The sequence below is a fragment of the Poromitra crassiceps genome, assembly GCF_964638095.1.
Source record: "Poromitra crassiceps genome assembly, contig: HAP1_SCAFFOLD_139, whole genome shotgun sequence".
In the NCBI taxonomy this organism is placed as follows: domain Eukaryota; kingdom Metazoa; phylum Chordata; class Actinopteri; order Beryciformes; family Melamphaidae; genus Poromitra; species Poromitra crassiceps.
In genome coordinates this window covers 118,595-132,553 of record NW_028152225.1, presented here as the reverse complement: position 1 = coordinate 132,553, position 13,959 = coordinate 118,595, and the positions used below count along the sequence as shown (strand labels likewise).

The window sequence follows — 13,959 nt, the reverse complement described above, 5'->3', positions numbered from 1 at the left end:
GTTGTTGGGCCTTTGCAGACCTGGCATTGGTGTTGGCATTCCATGTGAGTTTACTATCAATAATAGTGCCCAGGTATTTGTACTCCTGTACTATTTCAATTGGTAAATTATTTATAGACACGGGGGACAGAGAAACCGGGTTTCGTCTAAAATCAAAGACCATTTCTTTGGTCTTTTTTGTGTTTAAAATCAGTGAGTTATCTGAGCACCAGTTATAGAAGTGGTCAATCACAGCTCTATAACTGGTCTCGTCGTCATTCAAAAGGCCGATCAGAGCTACATCATCTGCAAATTTAATCATTGTACAATAGTCCTGATGACTAATTAAGTCGTTAATGTACAGTATGAACAATAGAGGCGCAAGGACGCAACCTTGTGGCACCCCGGTGTAAGTGCGGATGACAGATAGTAAGTAAGTAAGTAAGTAATACTTTATTTATATAGCACTTTTCAAATCCATGGATCACAAAGTGCTTTACATACAGGAAATAAAAACAGATTTATAGCAGGTTCGTTCGTTCAAAATTTAGCCAACAAGTACACAAAAAGCAGGCTAGAAAAACGTCAACCGGCACAAACTGCAACAGGTACATAACACAATAGCATGTGAAGGAACAACACATAAAACAACAAAAATTAAAACCAATCAGGCAACACAAATAAAAATAAAAGAAGCGAGTGGGATAAAATTAATAAAAGGCTTGTTTAAATAAATAGGTTTTAAGAAGTGATTTAAAAGTGGACACTGAGTCTGCCAATCTCATACCTAGGGGGAGGCGATTCCACAGTGTTGGCGCTATGGACGAGAAAGCCCGCTCACCTTTTGTTCTGAGTCTGGTTCGGGGGACAATTAACAGTCCTTGGTCCGATGACCTGAGTGGCCTTACTGAATTATATGGCTTCAGGAGTTCAGAGATGTAGCGAGGGGCTAGGCCTCGCAAAGCTTTAAAAGTGATTAAAAGTATTTTAAAATAAATTCTCTGTCTCACTGGCAGCCAGTGTAAGGAGGCCAGAATGGGGGAGATGTGAGACCTACGGCTTGTCCTGGTTAAAAGCCTTGCAGCTGCATTTTGGACCAGTTGAAGCCTGGACAAGGTGGCATCACTGAGGCATGTAAAGAGGGCATTGCAGTAATCAAGGCGTGAGGAAATTAGGGCGTGAATGAGTGTTTCCATATTTTTTGCAGAGAGAACTGATTTAATTTTTGCAATATTACGCAGATGAAAGAAGCAGGATTGAACAGTTTTTTTAACGTGCAAGTCAAAATTGAGGTGAGGGTCAAAAATAACACCTAAATTTCTTGATGAATCTTTTATGTTGTTTCCAAGAGGGCCTATACAGTGACTTATATCAGTGGCAGAGTGATCAGGAGCAAAAATCAAAATCTCAGTTTTATCAGCATTTAGTTGGAGGAAATTTAGCGACATCCAATTTTTTATGGCAGCCAAGCAATCCTGGAGGATAAATAGGTTGCTCTGGTCGTTTGGTTTCACCGACAAATAAAGCTGCGTATCATCTGCATAACAGTGGTATGACATATTTTGGAAGCTGCTTATTAACAGGCCAAGGGGGAGCATGTAACAGGCAAATAAGATGGGGCCACGGATTGATCCCTGAGGGACCCCGCACAGCAGAGGAGCATACGCTGAGATGCAGTCATTAAAACACACAGAGAAAGATCTGTTAGAGAGGTAGGAGGAGAACCAATCCAATGCAGTTCCAGAGATGCCAACCCATTTCTTTAGCCTCTCCAGCAGGATGGGGTGATCGATGGTGTCAAAAGCTGCACTTAACACATTGAATGCCAGCCATGTTTTCATTCCTGTAGGTAAGTTGTGCCAGGGGTGTTTTTGACGATTCTGGCTCATTTTAGAACAGCCGAGGATTCTTTTCTGTTAAGAATTCATGAACACCAATCATCTAAAAATAACTAATAGAATGTGTGCTTTCTCTGTCTAAAAGAGTTAGTTTGCAGAGTTAGTAGTTATGTAGATATTAGCCGTTGAGTACAGCATGGTTTCAGCGTCTGGAAATTTATTCAGAGATAAATGGCTTTTTGTGAAACAGTCACTTTAACCATTCATTTTTGGCATCAGTAAGACCGTCAGACATTCTAAACAATAGTTTTGAACAGTAATTTCCTCCATAACAACAGGAAACACCCCTCTCATTCAAACTCCTCCCTCCGTGTGTCTTCTCCTCCTTCCTCCTAACAGCGGGCGTGTCAGAAGCGCGTTGTGCTGCCTGCCTGTCTGTCTGCGTGCCTGCCTGCCTGCTTGCCTGCGTGCGGGGACGAGTCTGAAATGGATTACTGTAAAATCGCCAAGCCATTTCCTTGAATGGCTTGCTCCCGCGGTGTGTGTGTGTGTGTGTGTGTGTGTGTGTGTGTGTGTGTGTGTGTGTGTGTGTGTGTGTTCGCGCGTTGCTCCGCGGCTCTGGGGGGAAGAGATCTCTGTCCGTTCTGTGTGTGTGTCCGGGCTTCTGACTGTAAAATCGCCAAGCCATTTCCGCGGGAGGCGGCTGCTTTTGGGTCCCGTGGCTGTGGCTTCTCTCGGTCTCTGTCGCCACTTAGTGGTCGGTAAAATAGATTACACACATGCTCTTGCTCCAAATAGTTATCTCGAAGATGTAAAAGGGGTTGATTGATGTCCCACCGTCAAAAAAAAAAAATGTTTATGTAAGACGAGTTAGCTCGTCCTTGGCACTTAAGCGCTGGATTATGTAAGACGAGTTAGGTCGTCTCTGGCACTTAATGTGTTAAATCAAGCAGCACTAGAATTGAGTGATCCCCCGCATCCGCATGCATAAGAATGTCGTTTGTTACTCTGAGCAAGGCAGTTTCTGTACTGTGCTGTTGGCGGAAGCCAGACTGAAATTTATCAAAAATGTCATTTTCATTTAGTACCTGCAGGAGTTGATTAGCAACCACCTTTTCCAGAATTTTGGATGGAAATGGTAACTTTGAGATGGGTCTATAGTTCTGTAGCTGGGATGGGTCTAGGTTGGGTTTTTTAAGGAGGGGATGGACACTAGCAAGCTTAAAGTGATCTGGGACACAACCAGAGGAGAGTGATGTATTTATAATACTCAGCAAGGATGGTGCGATTGTGGCAATAACCTCTTTGAGAAAGTTAGTAGGTAAACAGTCCAAACGGGAAGAGGATGAACGCATATGACCCACAACGTCAAATAAGTCTTGCAGAGAAATCTGGGTGAATTGGGTCAGGAGAATAGGACAAGTACCATTTAGAACTGCAGATGAGGAAGGGGGGGTGATATTTAATCGGATGGAATTTATCTTTTCCACAAAAAAGGCTAGAAAATCATTGCAGTTTATTTCGGAGCAAGCTGTGTCAGCCTGGGGGGCTGGATTAAGAAGGTGATTAATAGTGTTAAATAAGAATCTCGAATTATGCTTATTCGCATCAATTAACATTGAAAAATATTCTGATCTCGCATCCTTGATAGTACGATTGAGATTGAATAAAAGTTCTTTCATTTGGAGATAATGTACCGGAAGTTTAGTTTTCTTCCAAAGTCGCTCCACCTGTCTACAATTTCTTTTTAAAAGCCTTATACGGTCATTCATCCATGGCGAGGGATTTACAGCACGCACTGACCTGGTGGTGAGAGGAGCGATGGCATCAAGGGTTTGTGCGCAAACATCATTAAAGCAGCTAACCAGGTCATTTACATCAGAGTGGTGGAGAAGACTAAAGGTATTACAACGTTCAATAAAAATAGAGGAAAATTTTGTAGCAGACTGGTTATTAAAAAGGCAAGAGCGTATAGTGCGTCTATTTAAAGGGGCAACATAAAAACAAGACTCAAAAAGAATTATGTTATGGTCAGAAATAAAGTCGACCATAGAGAGGCCAGTTACAGGCAGACCGAGGGAGAAAACAAGATCGAGAGTGTGGCCTCGGTCATGTGTTGGCGCTGATACATGTTGTGTAAGATTGAAGGATTCACAGATGTTTAAGAATTATATTGCAAAAGAGTTTGAGGGATCATCAACATGAATATTAAAATCCCCAACCATAATAACCCTATCATATTTGAGAAGAACAGATGATATAAAATCAGAGAATTCAGATAAAAATTTACAACTAGATTTAGGAGGGCGATAGAGCACAATACAACATATGGGATTGTCAAGGTTGATTGTGCACATTGAGACTTCAAACTCAAACTCCTTCTCTACAGTGACAGGACTGCAGTTTAGGTGGTTCTTAAAAACGATCGCAATGCCACCGCCCCTACCAGTGAGCCTGGGAGAATTAAAAAAGCTATAACTAGGGGGGCACAGTTCAATAAGTGTGCAATTTTCACCGGGCCTGATCCATGTCTCTGTAAGAAATAAAAAATCTAAATTCTGAGAGATTATAAAATCATTTAAAACAAATGATTTATTAGACAGGGATCTTACATTTAACAATGCAAGCTTAACCGAGGACGGCACTAAGGTCTGAACTGTCTGACAGGGGATAAAGACTAGATTATTTGAGTCAGCTGAGATTCTTCTAGGGATCCTTACGGAGCCACGAGAGGAGATGATAGTATAAATACGGGAGGGATTACAACTTGATGGAGGCTTAATGCCAGCAGGACCCGCATTTTCTGGTACTGGGCTAAACAATGCAGAGCCAGAATACTGGGCAGGGTCTTGCTGGGAAAACTGTCACTTAAGGCTAAAAGCAATAAAATTAATAAAGTTATAAGTCAGCATTCCTATTCCCTTCCTGTTAGGATGCAGACCATCATTTTTTAACAGGCTCCATTTGGTCCAGAAAGAGTCAAAGTTACTGATGTAATCAAGACCAGTAGCTAAACTGTAATTTTGCATCCATGTATGTAAACTAAAAACACGACTAAAATGCTCAGAGCTTTTTGACCTAGAGGGAATGGGGCCGGACAGGACACACCTCCTTCCCAGGCTCTGAACTGTGGTCACTACTGACTCCAGATCAGCATGAAGTTTCAATGATAACCTGGACATGGCGTCATTAGTGCCAGTATGCACTATCACAGTGTGGACAGAGGGGTGGACATCGAGGAGGGCAGGAATTAGCTCATTAAAATCAGTAGTCTTGCCTCCCGATAGACAGAATGTAATTGCACCGGGAAGCTTTACAAATCGGATGATCGAGTCTCCAACAATTAAAATCTCGGGTCGCTCAGGTTCGGGGTTACATGTATAAACTGCGAGCCTAGCATTAAGGCTAGCGTTTTGGCTAACGCTAGTTGCTAACATGCTAGCTGAGACCAGGTGAGCTGGGTGATTGCTCTCCTGGACTGGCGACTCCGTGGGTGTGGGCAGGGGCTGGATAATATCAGCAACAGGCGGTGATGATGAAGGAGAGAACGATTTCGGAGTGGACACTGGGTCATACACATTGGCCGGCTGCTGAAGGGACAGACGAGCTCGTTTGCCCTCGGCGGGGACTGATGGAGGGGAGAGCGAGCCCGTGGGAGAGGAGAGGCTAGCAGCGGTACGCTTCTTATTGACAGTCCGTCGGACAGTGATCGATCTGCGGGCAGGAGGAAGGATAGGTGAGGAGACGGTGTCCTGGGAGGCCAACGGAGAGAAGAAGTTTGAGAGTGAGATCGATTCGTCGATGATACTGGACGGGTCGTAGAGTGGAAGTGGGAGCCCATTATTGTGTTTATTGCGACCCTTCACAATCGTTGCCCAGGAAGGAGGACGGTCAGGAGCGTGACTCGGACCGGCCGCTGGCTCGAGGTGCCATAGCTGGGAACTCAGCTCTGTCTGTCGCTGGAGAAGTTCTTCGATGAGCCGCTCAATGGACTGCAGTTCAGTTTTCAGCTCGGTGATCTCCGCCGATGTGACCATCACAGCTGCAACAGATGGACAAGACACAGGCAACAGACAGGGGAAGAGCCAGGGAGCCACACAGGATTTTTAGCTGTCACAGCAAGCGGGCGAGGAGTAGGAGAGAAACTTACACGCAGGGGCTCCAAGAGGAGCCCGCAGCGGTGAAAGAGTTGAATTCAGCCCAGGGAGGAGAGGCAGAGCGGGGTGCAGCAGAAACTTACCACGGAGGGCCCATAAAAGGGCCCGCTGCGGATTGATCAGCGCTGGTAAGTTTGTCTGAATTGGCTTCCTCTGGGAAAACGTCTCGGAGTAGACACAGGTAAAATCCGATTGTAAAACAGTTTAAATCCTCGATAAAAGCAGCCTGTTTAGCCGGCTACAGGCTACATGCTAAGAACAGGGCTAAGCATAGCCTGTGAGTCAGGGGTCGGTGAAATTGGATCAAGATAATATAAAATCCAGGGAGCCGATCCTTAAAACATTTAGTCCGGTGTGAAGAACGAATGCAGCAGAACAAGTGAATAAAAGTGCAGCGTAAAATTCTAGCTTAAAACTGGATAAAATGTCAAATTAGGACAGAGCTTCTGGCGGGCAAAACACAAACGCTGACGCGTCACTGAACGTCACTTCCGTGAGATGATTGTCCTCCATGGACGTGGACATACTGTTGCCTCTCAGTAAGGAAGTTGTATATCCACCTTATGAGGATGTGATTCACACCCATGCTGCCCAGCTTCTCTGCCAGTCTGTCTATCCATAATATTACATTTTTCAGAGAGAGAGAGAGAGAGAGAGAGAGAGAGAGAGAGAGAGAGAGAGAGAGAGAGATCAATATTTGCACCATTCACGCAGCACAAATCGCCTCTGCCTATATAACCCACGAACATGCACAAGTGCTGTAAAGCCATTAAAATAAATTGTTTAATTTCGCTTTCCTCTGCAACAGGCTACTTCCCACAGGCTACTGCGCAAGCATAATGGGCGAAGAAAAAAGAAAGCGAAATAATAAGTGTTATATCACTACGTGGCCGACATATGCTTCTCTAGCCTCTGTATAAATGTTACAAATTGCTAGGGAAAACTTTCTTATCATGGCATTGTGCCAGGAAAACATGAGGCATAGCCTACTGCGCCATAGCGCATCAGAAACATCCATATCCCCTGAAAATACGCAATAAACACAATAAATACTGTTGTTTCAAAGTTTAATTGTGTATTTATTTCTCATTTAAATGCGGCTCTGAAACTGGAACTTTTGCAAGCCAAACCCCATATTTTCAAGATGAGCCAGAGAGCGCCAGCGACCCGAGGCAGTGCACTGTAGTATGGAGTCACGCTGAAAAAGGTGCGCTGTCTCTGGGCAGTGGGTGTTGGGTGCTGGGGGTGAAGTGAAGCATGGTTGTGGAGGCGTCCGGCGGTGCGCTACTCGCCGACTTTATGCATACGAGCGGGGAACATATATAGGACCCTTTTTCGGGAGCGGGGAACTAGGACCCTTTTTCGGGAGCGGGGAACATAGGACCCGGGGAACATAGAACCCTTTTTAGCATGAGCGGGGAACATAGAACCCGGGGAACATAGAACCCGGGGAACATAGGTACGCTCCCGTGCCGGGTCGTGGAGGGGGGTCTCCCTGGAGAAGGTGGGGGCTGGGCCGGGTAGGCAGGCTGGGTGTTGGGGGTGAGTCGGGAGAGGAGGTTTTTCCAGTAAGGCATAGGAGGATGGTCCTGCTCTATTAGATTGGAGATTTTATATACGGTAATATTTTTTTTATCTTTTTTTTTTTTCATTTTTCATATTTTTTATAATAAAATATCAATCAAATGTGTTTTACCCTGATGTGCAGACGCTCATTTTTTCATTCATTATATTCTTAGAAAAATAATGGACACCCGCACACTGTCTTCACTTGCTCAAAATTGGAAAATGTAATACACAACGTTTCGGTATAAGACCTTTTTCAAGTATATGCTGACAGGAGGAAATGGAAAACATTATATACAGGAGTCTGGCTTCTCAGTGACCAATCATTACAGACATCATATCAGTGGCAAAAGCCTTCACCTTGTGGCTCACAGCTCACAGCCAGCTCCTCCCTCCTTGTGGCTACTACTACACAGTAGTACAGTAGTCTTGGCTGACCCTAGCTACCCTCTGAGCCTAGAGTTTGAGCTGCTCCCGTCCGGTCGCAGATTCAGTCTGCCAAAGTGCAGAACCAACAGGCACAAAAACACAAAAAATGTGTTCCTGCTGCCATCGGCTTCTTAAATAGCCCCATGTGATTTCCACTGTAACTGCTGTCAATTGTTGTGCTGAGGTCTGTTTGCTGTCTGTTTGTTTGATGATTTGTTGCTTGTTATTTTTTGTGCTTCTACTGGTTTTTTGTGCTTCTACTTGCTGCTTCACAAATTGCCCCTCGGGGATAATAAAGACTACCTTGAACCTTGGCATGGATGTCACTCTCTCTCCAACACCTCGCGCGCGCACAGACTCTTCCCTCCTCAGAATGCCACGTTGATTTTCAACTATAGCCTACATTGCAGAAAACACACACCTTGATTTACAAATGAGAATTCATTTGTCATGGTTTTATTAGGCTACATAACCGACCATACAGGTGTAAGGTAACAGTAGATTGGTTTTGAGATAGTTGTGCCGGCCAAGAGGCTATACAGTAACCTCTTTCCCCGCAATTGCACCATGCAACAATAGCTTAACCCGAGTGGACAATTCTGATATAGACTATTGAAATAGGCTAGAATTAAAATCTCACACATCCCTACCCTATTAAAGAAACAAATATTTTTAAATGTGTATGTTATAGCCTATATCAAAAAAACAGCCATTTCAATGAGATGCACGTTTGATAATCTTTGGGAACACTACACAGTACCACAGCCTTTCAAATGAAACACAGATTTAACTAAAACAGAAAGATAGCTCAGTAACAAACAAATAGCTCACCAAGTGCTGCTGGATCCCAACAAAAATACTTTTGTGAACCAAGCCTGACGTAAAACAAAAGGTTCTACACTGCAGACAAAATGTGTGGTTTCACACAATTAGTTCAACTATCCGATGTGATGCTGTCAGTCCCTGCAAATGGCAAATACATGAATGCCAGTTGAGTGACACAGCCAAAAACGGGTTCCAACAATAACAGACGTCACAGAATGTCCTTCCCTAAACTCAACTGACAGGTTATTCCAGCTTGGGTGCCAAGGTGGCTTAGTCACCAGCCGGGCCGAGGAATGATCTACAGATCTCATAGGCTGCACTCTGGCTCATAAGGGCTCAGAATATCACTAAGGTATCTAGGGGCCAAGCCATGTAGGGCCTTGAAATTTAATATTTTAAAATTAATTATGCAGCCCAACTAACTGGGAACCTGAGGAGAGCACGGGGGGGGGGGGGGTATGAGTGTTTCTTTGCTATATCTTTAAAATAAATGTCTTTTATCAATATCCCAGGTATTCATTAAATATCTTGTTTTTGATTATCATAAATCATAATTTTTCATTTTTCTTTCTTACTTCATGAACATACATGTTACACACATGAGTCAAAATAACTCATGTATTCACTATGGAATTTGATAGGAACTTTTGATATTTGTAAATGTTTCCAATTAGGAACACATTTACTGCAGACAGGTACTCATTCATTAATTCATTCATTCATTGTCTACTAGTTTACGTATACCCGGGGATGCGTGTGCCACAACTCTGCACAGACTTACCAAAAAAAATGCTCATAAACAGCTTAAATTTGACCAAATGGCAAATCGGCTTGGTCAGTCCCTGCCTGTACCAATACTGAATGTCCATGTGCAGTTTCAGATTGACTGGCCAACCCGTTGGGGCTGTGTGATGTGTGGGCTGTGTGAAGTATGTGTTGTGTTGGACTTTTATTGTGAAGGGCTGGGTGAAGTGTTCAAGGATGATCTGATTAGATTTTGGTGGTCAAAGGTCAAGCTCACTGTGACCTCTCGAACGCCATTTTCAAGCTTGTCAACGCGATATCTCAGGAATGCCTTAACGGAATTTAATCAAATTTGCCTCAAACATCGACTTGGACTCAAGCATGAACTGATTAGATTTTGGTGGTCAAAGGTCAAGGTCACTGTGACCTTTCTAACGCCAATTTCAAGCTTGTTAACGCGATATCTCAGGAATGCCTTGACGGAGTTTCATCAAATTTGACTCAAACATTGACTTGGACTCAAGGATGAACTACATGACCTACATAATAAACAGGTCCCTGGCCACTGGCGAAGTCCCCCCTTCCCTCAAGCTAGCAGCCATCAGACCGGTGCTTAAAAAACACAACCTCGACCCAGAGGTGCTCTCTAACTATAGACCAATTTCCAACCTGCCCTTCCTTGCTAAGGTTCTGGAAAAAGTTGTTGCCGTCCAGCTGCATGACCACCTCCAATCCCATCAGCTCTATGAGACCTTCCAGTCCGGCTTCAGACCATCACACAGCACTGAGACAGCCCTGGTGAGAGTCGTGAATGACCTGCTCATGGCGGCAGACTCCGGCTCCCCCAGCCTGCTGATTCTCCTGGACTTGAGCGCCGCATTTGATACGGTGGACCATGTCATCCTGTCTCAGCGTCTCAGGGAGGTGGGAGTCACAGGCACTGCCCTCGACGTCTTCCTCTCCTTTCTCTCAGGAAGACTGGAGTATGTCGCGCTGCGCAGCTTCATCTCCAGCATCAGGAGTGTCACCTCTGGTGTCGCACAGGGATCAGTCCTGGGTCCCCTGCTCTTCCTGGTGTACATGCTCCCCCTGGGGAAGATACTGAAGAGCCACAACATCAATTTCCACTGCTACGCCGATGACACTCAAATCTATTTTCAAACCTCCCCAGACATCCATCTGACTCAAGCCCGGGCCACCAAATGCCTCAATGACATCCGTCACTGGATGAGCAACAGCTCCCTTCAGCTCAACGGGAGTAAAACTGAAGCCATCCTCATCGGTAGACCTCACCAAATAAAACAGGCCGGCATCATCCACATCACCATCGATGGACACTCCATCCCCCTCTCCTCACTGGTCACCAGCCTGGGTGTCAAACTTGACCAAACACTGTCATTTGACGCCCACATCAAATCCATCTGCCAAACCTCATTCTACCATCTCCGGAACATCTCAAAGCTCAGACCCCTCCTACCCCAAGCCGCCGCATAAAAACTGGTCCACGCATTCGTCTCCTCCCGTATCGATTACTGCAACTCCCTGCTTGCAGGCCTCCCCACCAAATCCACCCAGAGACTGCAATATGTCCAGAACTGTGCACCCGGAAGTCAGAACACATCACCCCTGTCCTCCACTCACTTCACTGGCTCCCCATCAATCAACGCATCACCTTCAAACTCCTCCTCCTGGTCTACAAGGCAGTAAACCACACTGGTCCCACCTACCTTCAAGAACTCCTCCCCCCCAAGCCCCCCTCCCGGTCACTCAGATCCGACACCCTCAACCTACTTGTTGTCCCCCGCACCAAGCTGGCAACGATGGGTGACCGAGCCTTCTCCACCCTGGGGCCACGCCTGTGGAACCAACTCCCAGGAACTGTTCGGGCCTCTAAATCCCTCGCTGTTTTTAAAACAAGCCTTAAAACCCACCTGTTCCGCTCTGCTTTTTATTAGCTCGGAGCTTTTAGCTGTTTTTAGCTTGTTTTTATTTTTTTTTATTTTTTTTTATTTTTTTTACTATTTTAGCTACTGTAAAGCACCTTGAGATTTGTTTTACATTTTAAAGTGTGCTATATAAATTAAAGCCATTATTATTATTATTATGAACTGATTAGAAGTGTATGTATTGGACTTTTATCGTGAATAATGATGAGCGATGTCATCAGTAATGATGTCATCAGTGAGTGATGTCATCAGTGGTGACCTCATCTCATCCGGAATGCAGGAAATGCAGGACGAACGCTAATAAAGATCTTAAATCTGGGAAAATGGGAAAATGTAGGGGTTGTTATACAACCCAGGTTTTACGAGTGAGAATGAGGATTCTCACACTATGCCAAGATGCACCTCGCAGCGAACCCACTGGATAAAAATGTCAATGTCACCCATTACGCCTGAAGGTGTCATGGCTTTGGCTATGACGCGGCCACCCGCTCCGCCTCCGTGACTGGAGTCACGTCCATGCCAATAGCCAACACGTATCACTCACAAGCATCCAGCAACTCTGCTGCTCCGTAACGAAGGCAGCAAGGCTGGGTGTCCTCATTCTCACTCGTAAAACCTGGGTTGTAGAACAACCCCTACGTTTTACTTCATTTTTCGGGTTCTCACACTATACCGATATACAACCAACCTTGCTGCAAGGAAGCACCTCATGCGACCCTGAGACCTAAGGCTGGCAACGGGGCACATGGCTTTCGCCCATGGCAACCCGACGGCATAACAAGTGACTAAGGCACTACTGCCTGGCGGCTGACAAAACAGCATGCGCAAAGGGCGTGCTGGCCACATCAAGGCTAACAAAAGTGTGGTGGGTAGACCATGAGGCAGCCACACACATGTCCTCCACTGACACACCACGCAGTAACGTCCAGGATGTCGCGACACGTTGCGTAGGGTGGGCCTTAATACCCTCTGGGGGAGCCTTCCCCACGGCAGAGTAGGCCAAGCAATGGCCTCCACTATCCAGTGCGACAAGCGCTCCTTGGGCCCAAAGCAAACCAGTAACTGGTTACAGGTGTGTAGCGTGCGTGTCCTGCCCACATAAGCCAGGATCGCCCACACCGGCCAAAGCATGTTTAAACGCCGCTCCTCCTCCGAACTGAAAGGAGGGGGACAGAAGCTGCCAGGTCTACAACCATAGACCCGAAGCTAGCATTGATATTCTCATGCTGGTACGCAGGGTTGGGCCGAAGTTGGCCCCACTCGTCATCAGCGAACACCATGCAAGGCTGTTGGACCGACAGGGCAAGTGGCCAACTCTTTTACCTGAATACAAGGCTAACAGCAGCGCAATCTTCAAATACAGGAACTTTAAGTCCACAGTTTCTAAGGACGGAGGACCCGAGAGACCCTCCAACACTGTGACCCAGTCCCACTTAGGAAAGACGTTCCGTACCCGCGGCCGCAACCTGCAAGTGCCCTCCATGAAACGGGAGACCAGCAGGAGGCTCGCCACGGGCTTCCCCTCGATCTCCATGTGGCAGGCAGAGATCGCAGCCACATACACATTAATAATAATAATAATAATAATAATACATTTTATTTCGAGGTGCCTTTCATGACACCCAAGGTCGCCTTACAGTGCATAAAAACAGTTTCAAGTAATAAGAACATATACAACATATACATAGAACATATACATATAGTTTCAAGTAATAAGAACATATACATATTAAGAACAAGGCAAATTACAGCAGGAGTGACATTAGAAGCAGAAGTGACATTAATTAGAGGGAGTAGGCCAGTTTGAACAGGTGGGTTTTGAGGTGGGATTTGAATGTTGTGATGGTGTCGGACTGTCGGATGTGTGGGGGTAGGGAATTCCAGAGCTTGGGGGCAGTGCAGCTGAAGGCCCTTGCACCCATGGTAGTGAGGCGGTGTGAAGGGACAGTGAGGAGACCAGTAGTGGAGGAGCGCAGGGAACGGGAGGGGGTGTAGTCGTGCAGGAGGTCAGAGAGGTAGATGGGTGCTTGGTGGTTGAGAGCTTTATAAGTGAGCAGGAGGATTTTGTAATTAATTCTGTATGGAACAGGGAGCCAGTGGAGTTGGATGAGAATGGGGGTGATGTGATCAGAGGATTTAGTGCGGGTAATGATCCGGGCGGCAGAGTTCTGTATGAGCTGGAGTCGGTTGAGGAGTTTGGTGGGGAGGCCGGAGAGAACAGAGTTACAGTAGTCAATCCTGGATGTTCCAAGTGCATGGACCAAAACTTCTGTGCTGGATTGGGAGAGGGATGGGCGGAGTCTAGAGATGTTGCGAATGTGAAAGAAGGCAGTCCGGGTGATATTTTTTATGTGGGGGGCGAAAGAAAGGGTATTGTCCAGGATGACACCGAGGCTTTTGACTTGTGCAGAAAAGGGAACAGGGAAACCGTCAATGGTGATGTGGGGGGTGGGGGGGATTTGGGATTTGGTGAGT

At 45.8% G+C, this 13,959-nt stretch overlaps 1 protein-coding gene across 4 annotated transcripts in view; it reads right to left on the bottom strand.

The window, feature by feature from the left end:
• Positions 1-8,936, bottom strand: part of LOC310770635 (CMP-N-acetylneuraminate-beta-galactosamide-alpha-2,3-sialyltransferase 2-like) — a 69,922-nt gene extending 60,986 nt beyond the window's left edge. For 2 of the 4 annotated variants that reach the window (XM_083663376.1, XM_083663379.1), the window contains exon 1: positions 8,801-8,936. Coding sequence is in view for 1 of the 4 variants with exons in the window: in XM_083663378.1 (XP_083519504.1) it covers positions 8,273-8,287 (15 nt within the window). In the remaining 3 variants the exon portion in view is untranslated. Of the gene's footprint in view, positions 1-8,272; positions 8,369-8,800 lie in introns of those variants that run through there. The other 2 variants (XM_083663378.1, XM_083663377.1) reach the window with 2 other exon arrangements.
• Positions 8,937-13,959: the final 5,023 nt, after the last annotated feature.